Source organism: Miniopterus natalensis, chromosome 4 (genome assembly GCF_054644295.1).
Source record: "Miniopterus natalensis isolate mMinNat1 chromosome 4, mMinNat1.hap1, whole genome shotgun sequence".
Taxonomy (NCBI): domain Eukaryota; kingdom Metazoa; phylum Chordata; class Mammalia; order Chiroptera; family Miniopteridae; genus Miniopterus; species Miniopterus natalensis.
In genome coordinates, this window is record NC_142084.1 from 69,804,058 (window position 1) to 69,818,445 (window position 14,388).

General features: G+C 55.6%; 2 protein-coding genes across 3 annotated transcripts; both read right to left on the reverse strand.

Annotated features, from left to right (window-relative positions):
• Positions 1-423: 423 nt before the first annotated feature.
• Positions 424-4,146, reverse strand: BEST2 (bestrophin 2). The gene is made up of 9 exons (XM_016218614.2): positions 3,995-4,146; positions 3,799-3,893; positions 2,786-3,019; positions 2,526-2,680; positions 2,118-2,195; positions 1,797-1,949; positions 1,629-1,709; positions 1,283-1,437; positions 424-835 (listed from the first exon to the last, which is right to left on the reverse strand). The coding sequence occupies exons 1-9, from the start codon at positions 4,144-4,146 to the stop codon at positions 424-426; spliced, it is 1,515 nt and encodes a 504-aa protein (XP_016074100.2).
• A 3,538-nt stretch (positions 4,147-7,684) lies between these two features.
• On the reverse strand, positions 7,685-13,558 carry GET3 (guided entry of tail-anchored proteins factor 3, ATPase). Of its 2 annotated transcripts, none has more exons than XM_016218653.2 (7): positions 13,398-13,558; positions 12,463-12,610; positions 9,788-9,936; positions 9,557-9,707; positions 8,695-8,802; positions 8,406-8,603; positions 7,685-8,011 (listed from the first exon to the last, which is right to left on the reverse strand). In XM_016218653.2, the coding sequence occupies exons 1-7, from the start codon at positions 13,556-13,558 to the stop codon at positions 7,880-7,882; spliced, it is 1,047 nt and encodes a 348-aa protein (XP_016074139.1). In that variant the 3' UTR covers positions 7,685-7,879. The 2 variants fall into 2 exon arrangements, with proteins under 2 accessions (XP_016074139.1, XP_016074140.1); XM_016218654.2 differs by having other exon boundaries at positions 12,463-12,551; positions 13,398-13,545.
• Positions 13,559-14,388: the final 830 nt, after the last annotated feature.

Sequence of the window (14,388 nt, forward strand, 5' to 3'; positions counted from 1 at the left end):
AGGCTAACAGCATATGAGTAGAAACCACTAACATTTTATTGAGCACCTATTATGTACCAAACACTTTAAAGCTGTTATTTCATTCCCATCCTCACAACTCAAAGAGGTAGGCATTCACATCTCCATTATAAGGAAATAACAAAGGCAGGACACACTGATAGAAGCCTCTCAGGCAATGGGGGTGGGAAGTAGAGTTGGTAGGAAGGATGAGCTGCTCAAGGCAGCTGGAAAAATCCCCTACCCTTAGCCCAGTGCCTGGCCCACAGGAGATACAGGCCAGGTGTGAAGGCAGGAGCACAGGTAGTGGGAACTGGTCTGAAGCTGGCAGATGAAATCCACGTGAGGCTTATGCAGACCCGGACACCTGCCTGGGTGTGGTGTGGGTCTTGGTTCCCTGTTCTTGGGTTTCTTGGGCCCAGGGTCTCAGGCCACACTCTCCTCCTCCTCCCCAATGGGGCTGGGCAGCCAGGGTGGAGCTGGCCCCCGGGGTGCGGGCATGGGCACTGTGATGAAGGGCTCGGCATCCAGAGCTGGTGGTTCTGGCCCAGTGAGGGGCTCGGGTTCCGGATCTCGAAGGCCAGAGTCCAGCAGTAGGTCCCCACAGCCACACTCTGGGGCTGTGCCATCGAGGGCGCTGGTGCAGCTGGCGGCCGTGGACGCCTCCGACACGCAGCTGTTCTTGCGACGCAACAAGGACAGGCGCCGGCCCAGTAGGCTTCCTGCAGCAATGCCCGGGCCCACCGGCAGGAGGCGCTGCAAGGGGTCGCCATGAGCCTCGCCCAGCGGCACGTCCACGCCGTCCGGCCGCTGGAACTGCATGTCCTCCTTGGCTAGCCTGTGTGACCGGCAGTGGGTCAGAACTGTGACCTCGCCCAACTCGTTGGTTGACAGAATTGGGACCGAGGCCTGCTGCTTTTCTTGGATCCACCCACCCGCTTGTCTCACTTATCCCAAAAGATCTTGGCCCCTCCCCCAAGAGCCAGGCCTTATCCTCTGACTCTGGCTCTGCTCAAACTTAGGCCTCAAAGTCTTAGTTGTGGCATCATATTTCCTCTGGCCACCAGTCCAATCCTCACACAATTTAGCCTTTAGCTCTGACCCAAATTAGTGGTCTGGCCCCAGACCTTGACCCCAATCCCTATCCTTATAGACTTTAGCTCTTAGCCCCAAATCTCCAGAATTTAGCCCTTAGCCCTGTTTTGGTATCCCCTAAATCCCTCAATTGGACAGCAGAGCCATAAGCCTGGCCCCCCAAGAGGCCCACCCCACCCCACTGGCTCACGTGATGTCAAATGTGGAGCCCTGGAAGGAGGGCTGCTGCCTCAGGAAAGCTGTAGCAGCGGTATAGGGGGCCTGAGCCTCCGCTGTGTCCCAGTACAGGTCCTTCTCCAGTATAGCCAGGTCGTCGTACATGTCGTCCACGGCCAGCATTGACACCTGCAGCCACGGACACTGGGCTAGGTGGGGAAGAGCAAAGCATGCACACCGCAGGGTGGACCCCTCAGGATGGGTAGGAGTGTGATACCAAAGAGATAAGGATGGTTCAGAGGTGAGGCCTGGACAAGTCTTGGCAAGGTTGAGGCCAGGGCCACTTTGGGAACCTGGGAATGGTTACAATGGAGTCTCACCTGGAAGTTGCGGTCGATCAGAAAGTTAGTCTCAAAATCATCATCGTCCTCTCCAAAGGGGTTGATGAGCTGCTCTGCTACCTTAGTGGGGAGAAGGGAGATAAGCAGAGACCTGAGAACCCCTGCCTGCCCCACACATGGAGTCCAGGCCTCGGGGGCCCCACCCACCTTGAGCCAGCCAGCATAGAAGAAGAACTGCAGCAGAGTGAAGACTGGCACAAACAGGTCAAGAGTGTGGTCTTTGTAGCCCTGAGCAGGGTCTAGGAACTGGCGACCGATGAGGCAGGCCAGGAAGTAACTGTACACCGCGATGGTCACCACCTGGGGACAGACAGCTGCCAGGCCTGGGCTCTCCTGGCCTTGGGTTCATGGGGAGACCAGGGCCAGGATCGGAAGTCACTGTGATGGGGTCTTAGCGGGCTGTCAGTTTCCCCTTGACACCAGTGCATCTGACAATGGATCTAAACAGAGGCACGAGGGGGGGTGTACCTGGGTGTAGACGAGGGGTACACTGATCCAGTCGTAGTGAAAGAGCATCGAACACTTGCCCCGAAACACAGTCAGCTCCTGGGGGTGGATGCAAGTTATGTGGGGGCCTGACTTGTGAGCTCACATGTGGGGATTAAGTGTGGGTACTTGGGGTGGAGGTGAGTGGTCACTTTGCCGAAGGTGGTGGCATGTGCTTCTGGGGGCTCCAGGGAGAGTATTTAGTGGTGAGTATACACCTGGGGTGGGGGCCCCATAGAGATAGATATACACTTGGGGGCTGCTAGGTAAGGGTGTTTGGAATCAGCCTCGTGGGACGCGTGTGGCAGGTCATCCTCTGACACAATTCCTGGGGTCGGTGATGTACAACTTATCTGGTATTTTGTATGAATGACTAGCTGGCAAGCCCACCTCGAGCAGCAGTTTAAGGGCGCTGTTGTCGCGGATGCGGCCCTCACGCCGGGCCTGTGCGGCCAGGTTAGAGAACCAGACGCAGGGCACCCAATACTTGTTGTAGGATGAGTTCAGGTTCTCGAACTTCTTGCGCTCCTCGCGTGTCATAAACCCTGGAGGGGTGAAGTCGAGGGTGTCACTCGTCCCGCCCCCGTCCTTACTGGAGTCATGGCCACTCTCAGCCTCCGCCCTGCTCCCACCTCCGGCCCAGGCCTCACCCGCCTCCACCACGTGGTCTATGGTGGGGAAGCGCTTGAAGACCGCGGTGCTGACGGAGCGCAGGATGAGTACGGCCGAGAGCCCCGCGTAGCGCATGAGTGTGCGCCGGTAGAGGCGGCCGCGCTCGTCGCGTCCGTGCACCGTGCCCGACACTACGCTCATGAGCGCGTCGGGCAGCGGCATGCAGAGGTACTGGTTCCACCAGCGGTGCACCACGAGATTCACGTAGAAGCCTGCGGCAGAGCCGGGAATGGGGTCTCAGTGGGGACACTAGGGCCAGGGGCTTTGGGGGCCCAGGTCCTGAGGAGTGTCATAGAGCCTGCGTCAGCAGCACTGGGCAGGCTGGTCACCCTGACCACCCAGGGCCGCCTGGGCTGGGAACTTGGGGGGGTCTAGCCCTGAGGTCAGAGTGGTTGGAGCAGCCTGGATTACTCTGGCTACTCGGGAGTCACCTTGGATGGGAGACTGGAACCCCAGTATGGAGGCAGAGAAGAAGGGCCCATGGGCAGTTTTTCACTGAGGCCACAGGAAGCCCCTGAGCCAGAGACATATGAAGGGGTTAGGCACAGGATCTATGTCAAGGATCCTGGCATAGGCTGGTAACCCCATCCACGTGGGCAGAGAACAACTGGAAGGAGGCTGGGGACCAGGATTTGTCAGAGAAATACTTCCTGGGCTGGACTTGAGAGGACAGATTAATACGAGGTCCCTGGAGGAGGTTCCTGCAGCCCAGGACATGGGGAGGGGGTACTAGTAATCTTATGCAGGTACAGGTGGGAGTCTCTGAGGTGATCAGGGATAAGCATATGGGTGACATGGAATCCTCAAAGGGGCACTGTGACCAGGTTATATCCAAGGGGCCACACCTGGCATAAAGGACGCAGAAATGGGGGTCTGTGGGGCTGGATTTGAGGGGTTCTCAGAGGGGCTGGTATGGGGAGGTCTCCAAAAGGCACGGATGGAAATGGGTTTCTCCAGGTGGGGGATGGGGAACTCGGGAGTGCGAACACACCGAGCACAAAAGAGACCGGGATGAGACTGGCGTACTGGTCGCAGTAGATGACGAGCTTCTCGAAGTAGCGCTTCTGCCCCTCGTTCAGCACGAAGCTGCAGGGAGGGGTGCGGGGTCACGGGCGAGCTCTCCTCCTGAGCCCGGTCGCGGGCACCCGGCCCCCAGCCCACTCTGGCCGGCAGCGCCCGGCCCTCACCGGTAGGCTGCGCTCAGCGCCATGTAGAGCCCGAGGAAGCAGAGCAGCTCGCGCCACAGGAGTTTGTAGATGCTGCCGCGCCACAGCAGCAGCAGCTGCGAGAAGCCGCCGAAGCGCGCGTTGGCCACGCGTGCCGTGTACGTGACGGTCATTGCGGCGCCGGACCAGTCCGGCCAGAGAAGGTGGGACCGGACCAGAACCGGGACGCCCAGAGGGAGGGGCTGGGGGCTGCGGGCGGGGGTGAAGAGGTGCGGTGTGGCTCAGCTCAGCGTTTCCTCCCGTGCCGGCCACCTCGGTCCAGTCTCCTCCCGGCCTTGCCCAGTCGCGTCTCTAGCTGCCAGCCTCCCCAAGCCTTCTCTTACAGGCCACCCCCTTTCTGGGTTCTTGTTTCCCCACATCTTGCGCCTCTCCTCAGGCCCTCTCACCAGCCTCCACCTCCCAAACCCTTGAGTAAACTGAGTTGCCTTCTGTCCCATCCCGTCCAGTCCCATCCCTTCCCGTCCCATCCACCTTACCTGGGCTCTATGTACAGCCTCTTAGGGTCCCCAGTGCCTCGGTTTCTAGGTTCTCAGGGCTCTGACTGACTCCCCCATTCCTCTTTCGCACATCCCACCTCTGCCCCTCACATCCCCTAGCTCCCAGTCTCTGCCCTTCCTCCACCCCTGCACTCTCTTCTGAAGCCCTATGAAGCCATCCTCAAGCCTCCAGGCCCCCAGATCCCCTCCTGCAGCCTCCCTACCTCAAGCTGGCCCCCTCTCCTGCACAGCTGCCTCAGCCTCTCCACCCTCCCCACTTAATTATCTTTTCCCTTCTCCTGGGTCCACCTTGATCTTTCCTCTCTTTATTCTCCAGGCTTCCAAGCTCTTCACTCCATACTCTGAGGGTTCTGATGGATTATTGCCTGATTCCCGCCCACAGACCCACCTGTCCTCAGGATCCCCTATTCCCCTGGGCCTGGGCCCTTCTCACCTGATGGCGGGTGCAGGACACACAGGGACAGGGACAGATGGGCAGGCGGCTTCAGTGTTGGGTGTGGCAGAAGCCAGACCCTGGGAGGGGGCTGAGGAATGGGTGTGGATGGTTCCTCCTTGGCCAGCACCCCTGGGCTGCAGCCTCAGAACTTTGGAGAAGTCTGGCCAGTTTGTTATCTAGAGCAGGGGGAGAAATCCAACCAAGCCTCCCTCGCTCCTCCCAGTCTCTCCCTGGCAGTCACTGGCAGGTCCAAGGAATCTTGGACCTAGAGCTGGGGGAGGGGGCAGGGACTGTGCCCTTCCCAGTCTCTCTCTCACACACACACACACACACACACACACACACACACACACACTGCTCAGTTGGGCTGGCTCACTCCACAGTCACCTGTAATCATACACTGTCACAAAGGTGTACTGTACTTAGAAACACACATCAGAGACTGAGGCACAAATTCAGCTTCCTTCAACACTGACACACACCAGCTAAGTAAAGACCCTACCCAGAGACTAAAAAGCCTTCATACACAGCCACACACAGAGGGTGGTAGCACACATTTATTCCTGATCTTCCCTGCAGAAAGATACACCTGTGGTCACACAACAGATGTGGGAATGCCTGCCCTCTACACAGCTGCACATGCTCCTGGAGTCCCTTAGACCCCTCAGTGTTGCAAGGACACACTCATACAACAGCGACCCTCCTCAACAGTCCAGCAGACCCTGTGGGGCACATCCAGATGATGTCATGCCCATAACCCCTCATGAAACTCATCTGCATTTGCGCAATGGTAAGACACCCCTCCCTAATGCCTCCTTACTGTGGTGTGCAGGCTGCACCCCCCCCAGACACACTTCAGATCTCAGACTCTTTCAGCATTGCCATGAACACACAAACTTGGGGACACAAAAACTTGTCCCACATTTGGCATGAATGCAGGACAGATGTTCCTGCCTCACAGACACACCTACAAAGTGGGCACTCCTAGCTTGGCACAAACAGCCTTCCTATCCGATTCCTCAAATATGCAATCTGGTGTGGGAGGGGTGGAAGCTCAAGGGTCCAGTCCCTGGGCTCCTCTAGAGTCCACCTTGTGCACTAGGAGTGTGGATGGCTTTACCTGGCCGCACCCGGAAACCCTGCTGCTGGCCAGGACACCTTGTTCCAAGCATGGCATATGTCCGCCCCGCCTGGGGTAATTAGGAACTGGCCCAGGCTGGCTACCCTCAACCCTCTCCTCCGCTGTCCAGCTGCCGGACAGCCCATAAAAGTGGATGCTTGTGGCACTGCTAGCTCTGGGCCCCAGGGAGGGGACAGGCTTCAAGTTGATGTAGCTCCATTCCTGACCAGAGGCCCCCACTCCCCAAGATGTATCTTTATACGCACTGCAGCCAGCCTCCTCTTCTCTCCCCGTGCTCATCTCCTTCCTCCAGTTCAGTGTCCCCACACACTTCTGACTGCTGGACCCCTGCTGGGCTTGGGGCAGGTTGCCCAAGTTAGTTCACATGCTTAATTGTAACAAGGGATAACAACATTCGTAAAGACATTACTTATTTCATCTCATTGAGTCTTTACAAGCAGGCTTATGAAGTTGGTGCTTGTCATCCCCACCAAATGGCAGGGAAACTGAGGCTCAAATGACACAGCCCTTTTAAGGCACAGCTGGGATTTGAACCCAGGTGGCTCAGCTGGGAGCCTGAGGTCTTTGCCATGGGTTGCACCACTGTTTACAAGTGCCACCCCAACATGCCCACACCCGCTTGTGTATATCTCGTGCAATTGAGTCGTGGACACGTCTTGGCTTGTGGCTGGATTCCCCTCACACACACACCTTAACACACCCAGACCCTGGGTGTGCAGTTTGAACACCACTTCCTGACTCATGCGTGTCCTCAGGCACCTCTTGTCCATTTCCACCCCCCCACCCCCACCCCCAGTTCTGGCTTGGAACTTGCAAACAGGTCATTCCAGTCCTCGGTCTCCCAGGTGGGGATGAATGTGGCTGTCTAAGCAGTTGCAGAGGGAGGAGCTAAGGGGGCCTGCTGGATGCCTTCCGGGCTGCTGTACTGACCCTTCCAGGGTCAGGTGTATTTGTCCCATGGCTCTGTGAATGGCCACACTTGTCTCTATTTTAGGGATGAAACTCAAACTATAGGAAACATGAGGCCACTCAGTGAGATGGCCCTACAGGACTTCAGGGATATCTCTAGCCTGAGTCCTCTGCTACCCTGCCACCTAATCTGTCCCTGGTTGTAGCTATGCTTAGTAGAGCTGATTCCATCCACAGGGGTGTGGAGACTGTTAATCCCCAGTCTGGCCAGCCTAGCCTCTGCCCAGGGCGCCCACTAATTTCCAAACCAAACAGCAGGCAGTACTGGCTCACTGCCTGCCTAATCCGCTCCCCACCTGCCTGAGGCTCTCCAATGGGCCTCCTGGTTCCCACACTCTGAGCCTCGAAGGAAGGGAGTATATGCCCCTTTCTTCCACTCCAGGCATATGGCAGGGACACTCCTACCCATACAGAGCTACAAAAAGCACCCCCTTATTGAGGACACCCACCTTCTAAAATTGCCATAATAAACACACCTTTGTTAGATCTTTTGTGACTGTGTCCCTCTAGATGTGACATCTTTGTGCAGTGTATAACCTGTGCAACTGTACATGGAGACGCTGACTCCCAAACCCTTGTTTCAATACCCACAGTGGTTTATGATCATTTTATTGAGGAGCAAGAGGCGGGGAGAGGTGAGAGGCAGCTATAGCCTCCCCAACCCCACCAGGGGGAACAGACCCCCTCCCCGCCTCCCACCTCCCAAGTGGCTCCCCCTGTACTATGGGGAGACTTTGTGTAAACTCTGCCCCAGTGGGGTAGAGGGTGGGTGGAAATGGTAGCAGCTGGGGCTGGCAGCGGTGCTACTGGGCGCTGGGTGGCTTGTAGGGCTCCAGGAGGAGGGCGGAGAAGGTGTTGACCTTGTCTGCCCCCCGCACCTCATGGGGCAGCAGAGGCAGCTTCACAATGTGGAAGTCTTCATACAGGTCCTCCATCTGTGGCCGGGGCAGGGGGCAGAGGACAGTGGTCAGGGAGCTGGCTGCAGGGCAGGGACAGAATGTGGGTGGTTTGAAGGGGTTGGGTTGGGGGCCTCCCAGGGTTACAAGTGGGAGTGGGGCTAGTGAGGTCAGAGATCCCTGGGCTGGACCTCTGGCTCCCCAGGGTGAGAGGTATTCAGGCTAGGCCAGCCACATTTCTTCAGGGCCAGAATTAGGGGGAAGGGTCTGAAGTAGGGGTGAAGGGCAGGAGGCTGGGGCACAGGTCAGAGGGGGGATGGAGCAGAGTCAGAGCATAGAGTAAATGGCTGGTGGTGCCGTGGTTAGGCTGGGCCAGATCTCCACTGCCAAGATCAGAGGTTTGAGGGCTGAGTGGATGGTTGGGCATGCACACCTGGTCCAGGTACTTGGCCTGGATCTTATGGCGGGCCTCACACATCTTGCAGGGCTTCTCAGGGTCCGGGAAGACAAGCTGGTTGACAATGATGTTGTGTGTGTCGATCTTGCATTTGGCCAGCTCCTGGATCAACCGCTCCGTCTCGTATAGGGACAGGAACTCAGCGATGCACACACAGATGAAAGTTGTCTGCTCCTGCAGGATGTGAGAGAGGACAGTGAGGGCCAGGTGCTGGCCCTGTCCCTGGCCCCAGGGCCTCTTACTGTCCATTTGCATCATAACTCACAGGATCCTTGAACTGCTCACTGACAGAGCGGATGACAGGCAGCGTCTCTTCCAGCTTGGAGGCCAGCTGGTCTGCATTCATATCCCCTAGGCCCAGCATATTGCACATCTAAGGGGAGGACATGGGAGGGCTTGAGGCTGGGTTGGGGGCTTGCTAAATACCTGGGGTGGATGACTCCTGACACCTCCCAGTGGTTAAAGGCATGGGCCCTTGAACAGACCACAGGGATCAAATCCCAGCTCTGCCTCTTTTGGGGGCCTATGGCCAGGTGGCTCGACCAGAAGGCTTAGTTTCCCGATGTGTAGACCTTACCTCCAAAAGCTGGTATGCCAGATGAACTCATGGTATGTCACGTGCTCAGAACAGTGCCTGGCACAAAGTCAGCGCTCTACAAATGTGACTACCTGAGGCACAGGTCCCCAAAGGGGTACCACACACACCACCTGGGGAGTAGTATGTGTGTAGAAGTGTGGCTGTCATGTTGACATGCTAATAATAATAAATGGGAACACTCGCATGCTCTCCATTTGACAGACAAGGAAGGTGAAGCCCAGAGAGATGAAGTGATTTGCCTAAGGTCACACAGCTGTGTCACACTAGAGTGCAAAGCATCTGAGCCTGGGCCACCTGGCTCTGGAATATGTGCTTTCAAGCTGTCTGGGGCACTCAGCAGGCAGGGACGGGAACACCAAGTCCCCAGAGTGGGGGGACAGTACCCCCCTAATGAAGATCCACCCTCCCCCCACTGGGAACCTTGGACCCAGAGAAGTTATGTGAGAAAGGCTTTTCTCACTGCACATCTGTGGGCCTGGGGACTGGCTCCCCCTCAGGGGACACCTGGATGCCCTGGGGCCCTGCCTGCCTGTGAGATGAAGGGGCTGATCTGGTTCTTGATCTGCATGAGGCGGCCTAGGCCCCGCTCCACGATGGTGGGGAAGTTGAGCAGCCTCAGCGTGTGGCCTGTGGGCGCCGTGTCAAACACCACCACTGAGAAGTTCATGCCCTTCACCAGCCTGCAGGGAGATGAAGGTCAGGCCCACTCTACTCCTTCTTCCACCCCAGCCCCAGGCAGCACTAGCCTGCTGGGCCTGACCTCATGACTTCTGCATAGCTCATGGCCTCGTCGATGCCTGGGAAGGCACTCATGGCCTCCTGCATCATCTTCTTGCCCATGCTTAACATGTTGTCCTCCTCGAAGAACTCGTCAGGCAGCTCTGCCACTCCAAGGCTGGGATCAATCTCCTGGGGGGGGCCAAGGGATCAAGACTCAGGCTGCTGCTGCTACTTCCAAGGCCTTCTCACCTGAGCGGGCACCAAGGCCAGGGGAGCCAGTAGAGGGCCTCAACCTCAGCCCTGCATCAGGTCCCATCAAGAAAGAGGCTGGGGAGACCCTCAAGGTGCCATGGCCCTCCCTCAGGCACTAAGGTCTCCCGACTGCACAAAGGGTCAAACTATTTAAAAAACATGGAAAACTGCAAACTGTGATCAGTGTCCAGAGAGAGAAGCCAAAGCCCTCTGCAGGGCTTTAACTGTCTATTCCTCCACCCGGGCCCCTGACTGCTTCTAGGTTATTCCTCTAATGTGAGTCTTCCCTTATCATCTCATCTAACAGTATAGGAACAGCCTCCACTGTCCTGCCTTCCTTTCTCCTTAACATCCAGCCTCTCTTCACATGATTTACTCATCACATTTCTCATCTGTCTCCCTAACAAGAATGTCAGCCCCATGAAGGCACCAGGAACTGTCTGGCACACAGGAGGCCTCAACATGGATGTGGAATCCACAAAGGTATGACCATCCATGGGGACCCTGTCCTGGACTCAATGCTTCCTTCTCTATCCTCCTACTGTGTCACCTCTTCTTGGTGACTTCATGGGTCCTGTGATGAAGCCCCCAATTACTGGCCTCAGAGGCCCACTTCCCTGCACAGAGCTTGTCTATCTACCACCACACCCAGTTTCCCCCTTGATGGGTTATTTTTAGTCACTGGGTCACCTATGAGCTCACATACCACTCTTTCTGACCCAGGCCTCCTTGCTTCCTGCTTCAGTTACTTAAATCTCTTTGGGCCACCTTGTCCCCTCTCCCCTGATGCCAGTTTACAGTCGGTGTATCTCTGGTTGGCACCCTTATCCAGCTCAGGCTCCATAGGTTGTCTCTACAAACACTCCCCTTTCCCTCTGTGGTTGGCAAAATCCCCATCCTGGTTGTTCCCGGGTCACCGGTGTGGCTGTAGTGAGGTAAACATCAGAGACTTCCACCTTGCTCCCCATTGCTAATCATGAACTCCAATGGGTATTCGACAGCCAGACAATTCACTTTTGGGAGTGTTTATGTCACATCTTATCCCTCCTCAAACTCCTGTTCCATTCACTCCTTGCTCTCTGCTGAGACCTGTGCCTCACAGAGAAAGAAAAGCCACTGGCTGTCAAAACCCATATATTCCCCGCCCAAGGAAATGCTCCAACCCTCCACTTTGCCTCCACATCCCTGGCCCTGGAGGAGCCCAAGTCATGGATCTGTACGCTGGATGGAGCTCACTCCCACCTGAGGACAGTCAGCTGTTGGCATCCTCACTCCTTCCTTTAACATTTACTTGTCCCTCCCTGTTGAAGTATTTGCATTGGCAAACAAACATGCTCTAGCATCTACTTTCTCAAAAAAGCCCTCCTTATCCCTTCCATCTCCCTCCAGTGATGGCCCCATTTCTCAGCCCCCATCATGGTGCTCACTGTCTCCACCTCCTCAGCTCATCCAGTCCAGGCAGGCTTTTGTTCCCACTCTTAGGGTGGTCTCTCTAAAACTGATGTACCTGCTGGAGCAGACAACTTCTTTCTGCCCAAGTTCCTTTGCCCTCATGGAGCTCAGGAGCCCATAACCTCTACCTCTCCTCCCACCTCCTTGGTGGCTTCTTCTTGGCCTCTTTCACTACCTAAAGGCTGATGAAAATGTTGTTTCTGGGCCTCTGTTCTCTCATATTCTTCACTCACACAGCTTTAAATACCACCCTTGGGACAACGACCTCCAAATCAACATCAACATCCTCTGAGTTCCAGGCCCACATAGCTAAGACACTGTCGTGGTGTCCCCACTTGGATGTCCAGTGGTCACCTTGGATTCACTGTGGTCAAAACAGAATTCCCGACTTGTCCCTTCTAAACCTACTCCACTCCTTGTCTTCCCCATGCCAGCTGCTCAGGAGTCAACTAAGATATTACTTAATTCATTTTTTTCTCTCACCCATTACAATCAAGCAGCTGCATTGCTTTACTTCCAAGAGACATCCCAAATCCAATCATTTCTCCCCCAACATTCTGCATCCATCTTAGTACTGGCTGTCATCATCTCATGTCTGGTCACTGCCCAAGGCTCCTTGTTAGTTCCTTACTTCCAGCCTCAACTTACAACCCAATCTCTGCATGGCAGCCACAGGGAACTTTTCAAGGCTATGACATTGCCCTGCTCAAAATGAACAGCTTCCTATTAAACTTGGAATTAAGGCCAAACTGCTCCCAGTGGCCTACAAGGTCCTACACCACGTGGCTCTGATTGACCTTTCTGATGTCTCCCTCCCCTTGCTCACTAAACTCCAGTCACTCTGGCTTTCTGCTCCTCAGTCGTTTCCCTGTGGGTTTGTTAAAGAAGAGGCGAAACTGGAGAGACAAAGAATGTAGACTGGGCAAGATATTGTAGCTGACAGTAGGTGTTCACAGAAAAGACCTGAATGGGCATTTGCCAGAACGGGGAGCTAAGCCTTGCTCTACTCACCATGGCAAAGAGGTTGTCATAGCCTTTCACCTTGGTGGGCACCTTGGAGAACTTCTGGTCAAATGCATCGGAGATGTTGTGGGCTGGGTCTGTAGAAATGATAAGAACACTCTCCCGCCCCTTGGATAGCTGGACTGCTAGGCTGCAGCTGAGCAAGGAAAAGGTCAAAAGGTAGGGAGTAAGGGGTCAGGGTCTGCTCCCTAGGTCTGCATGGGGAGATGTAGGGCCCAGAAGCAGGGGCCTTGAGTATATGGGTAATCGTGGGATCAAGCCTCAATCCTTGTACAGAAACCCTCTCAGAACTTACCTAGGACCCCGCTAGCTGGAAAGAGTGGTGAGGTTCAGTCTGGCCTGACGCCTGCGTCTTGTTGCTGGCACAGAGTGGCATGGTCCAGCTGTCCAGCTAGCATAGCTAAGGGGTCCCTTGAACCTCCTGCTACACTCAGGATGGTTCAGTTCACTTGTCCAGGATAATTTGCCCCAGGGATCCCTCCCTCTCCTACCGACTTACGGGAAGTCTGATCACGTGCCCCCCCCTTTTCATCACAACCCCACCCCCACCCCCACGTGGGCACAGAACAGCAAGTTTCACCAGAGTAGGATCGTTTGTCCCGGTGCCCCTTCCCCTACTCTGAGCTCACTCTGGTATGGTCCAGCAGATTGGGACATCTAAGTGCTCTCCGGGCCCCTGTGCACTGGGTTCAATGTGCTTCGGCCCTTAAGCCCCAACAGGGATGGTCCAACTCAGAGGGTGCCAGGCCGGAATTCAGGAGGTATTTTCCATTTGTCCTAGGTAACTTCTGGAGAGTACATACCGGAAGACCCCGGCCCACCTCCAGTGCCCGGCTCGGGATGGAAAAGCAGGTCCCTGGCCTTCCCCTTCGCCCAGCGGTACATCCCACCGGTCTTCCCGGCTCTGACCGCAGCCTCCTTACCTACAGGTGGTCTTGCCAACGCCACCTTTGCCCCCGACAAAGATCCATTTAAGGCTACGCTGCTCGATGATGTTGCTAAGCGTGGGTTCCAGCGGCTCCACATCAGGCGCATCCTCGAACTCCTCTGCTTCAACCCCCCACCCGGCCACCCCTGCCGCCATCTTGGAACCGGCTCACGTGATCAAGCGGAGCGCACCACGCAAAGCACCTACAGGGGAAAATCCCTGTCATATCTCCATCAGGCCTAGCATCTCGAGCTAATTTCCTCATAGCCTGACTTTTAGACGCCAATAGAAGCTATATGTCCAATGTTCTCCTTTACCAGGGCTTACCTCGCCGATCTCTCGATTATGTTTTCTCACAGACGCCCCCTGCCTAATTAACATATTGGTACGCTCCAGAATACTCCCCTTTACTGATTGGACCCTAAGTCTTGCAGCGCTCTTTTCATTGGCTACACTTTTTTTTTTTACTTTCACCAATCACTCGCACGTTCCGGTAGCCTCCAACCTCACCTTAGCAACCAGCCAAACACCCAGTCCATGCCCTTTGGGTGAAGTTAGATCCCAGGGCCGCCATAACCTGACTCCATAGGCTCAACCTCATGTCGATCATTTCCACCTCTGACGCAAACCAATCAGATGAATTAATTAGTTGGCTAAGAACGGTCCTGAGGCTGTGAGTGGGCTATAGGGAGAACAACTTAAGTTTGTGCGCAAGGCCCGCAGATCCTTGTTCGGTGCTCCCAGAACTCCCATGCTGGGCAGACCAGAGCAGGGACCACACTTACAACTGCGCTCCTTGTGTTGGAAGGAACCCTATTCCTGAAAACCTCCTTACAGTTTGCTCCCCGCTGGGAAGGGGAGATTCCAGTTCAGCGAATTCCCCGTTTGGACCTCAGCAATGGGCAGGATTACAAACTGGGTCCCAGGCCCTTGGCAGACACTGTTTTTTGTTTTTAAAGATATTTTATTGCACTGGACGGTATGGC

Coding starts and splice junctions, on each gene's coding strand:
- GET3 (XM_016218653.2), bottom strand. CDS start 13,558: ATGGCGGCAGGGGTGGCCGGGTGGGGGGTTGAAGCAGAGGAGTTCGAG. Junction 9,708..9,787: donor AGCTATGCAGAAGTCATGAG/GTCAGGCCCAGC, acceptor ATCTCCCTGCAG/GCTGGTGAAGGGCATGAACT. Junction 8,803..9,556: donor TCAGCCCCTTCATCTCACAG/GCAGGCAGGGCC, acceptor TCCTCCCCTTAG/ATGTGCAATATGCTGGGCCT.
- BEST2 (XM_016218614.2), bottom strand. CDS start 4,146: ATGACCGTCACGTACACGGCACGCGTGGCCAACGCGCGCTTCGGCGGC. Junction 3,894..3,994: donor GCGCTGAGCGCAGCCTACCG/GTGAGGGCCGGG, acceptor CCCTCCCTGCAG/CTTCGTGCTGAACGAGGGGC. Junction 1,438..1,628: donor TGATCGACCGCAACTTCCAG/GTGAGACTCCAT, acceptor CCGTGGCTGCAG/GTGTCAATGCTGGCCGTGGA.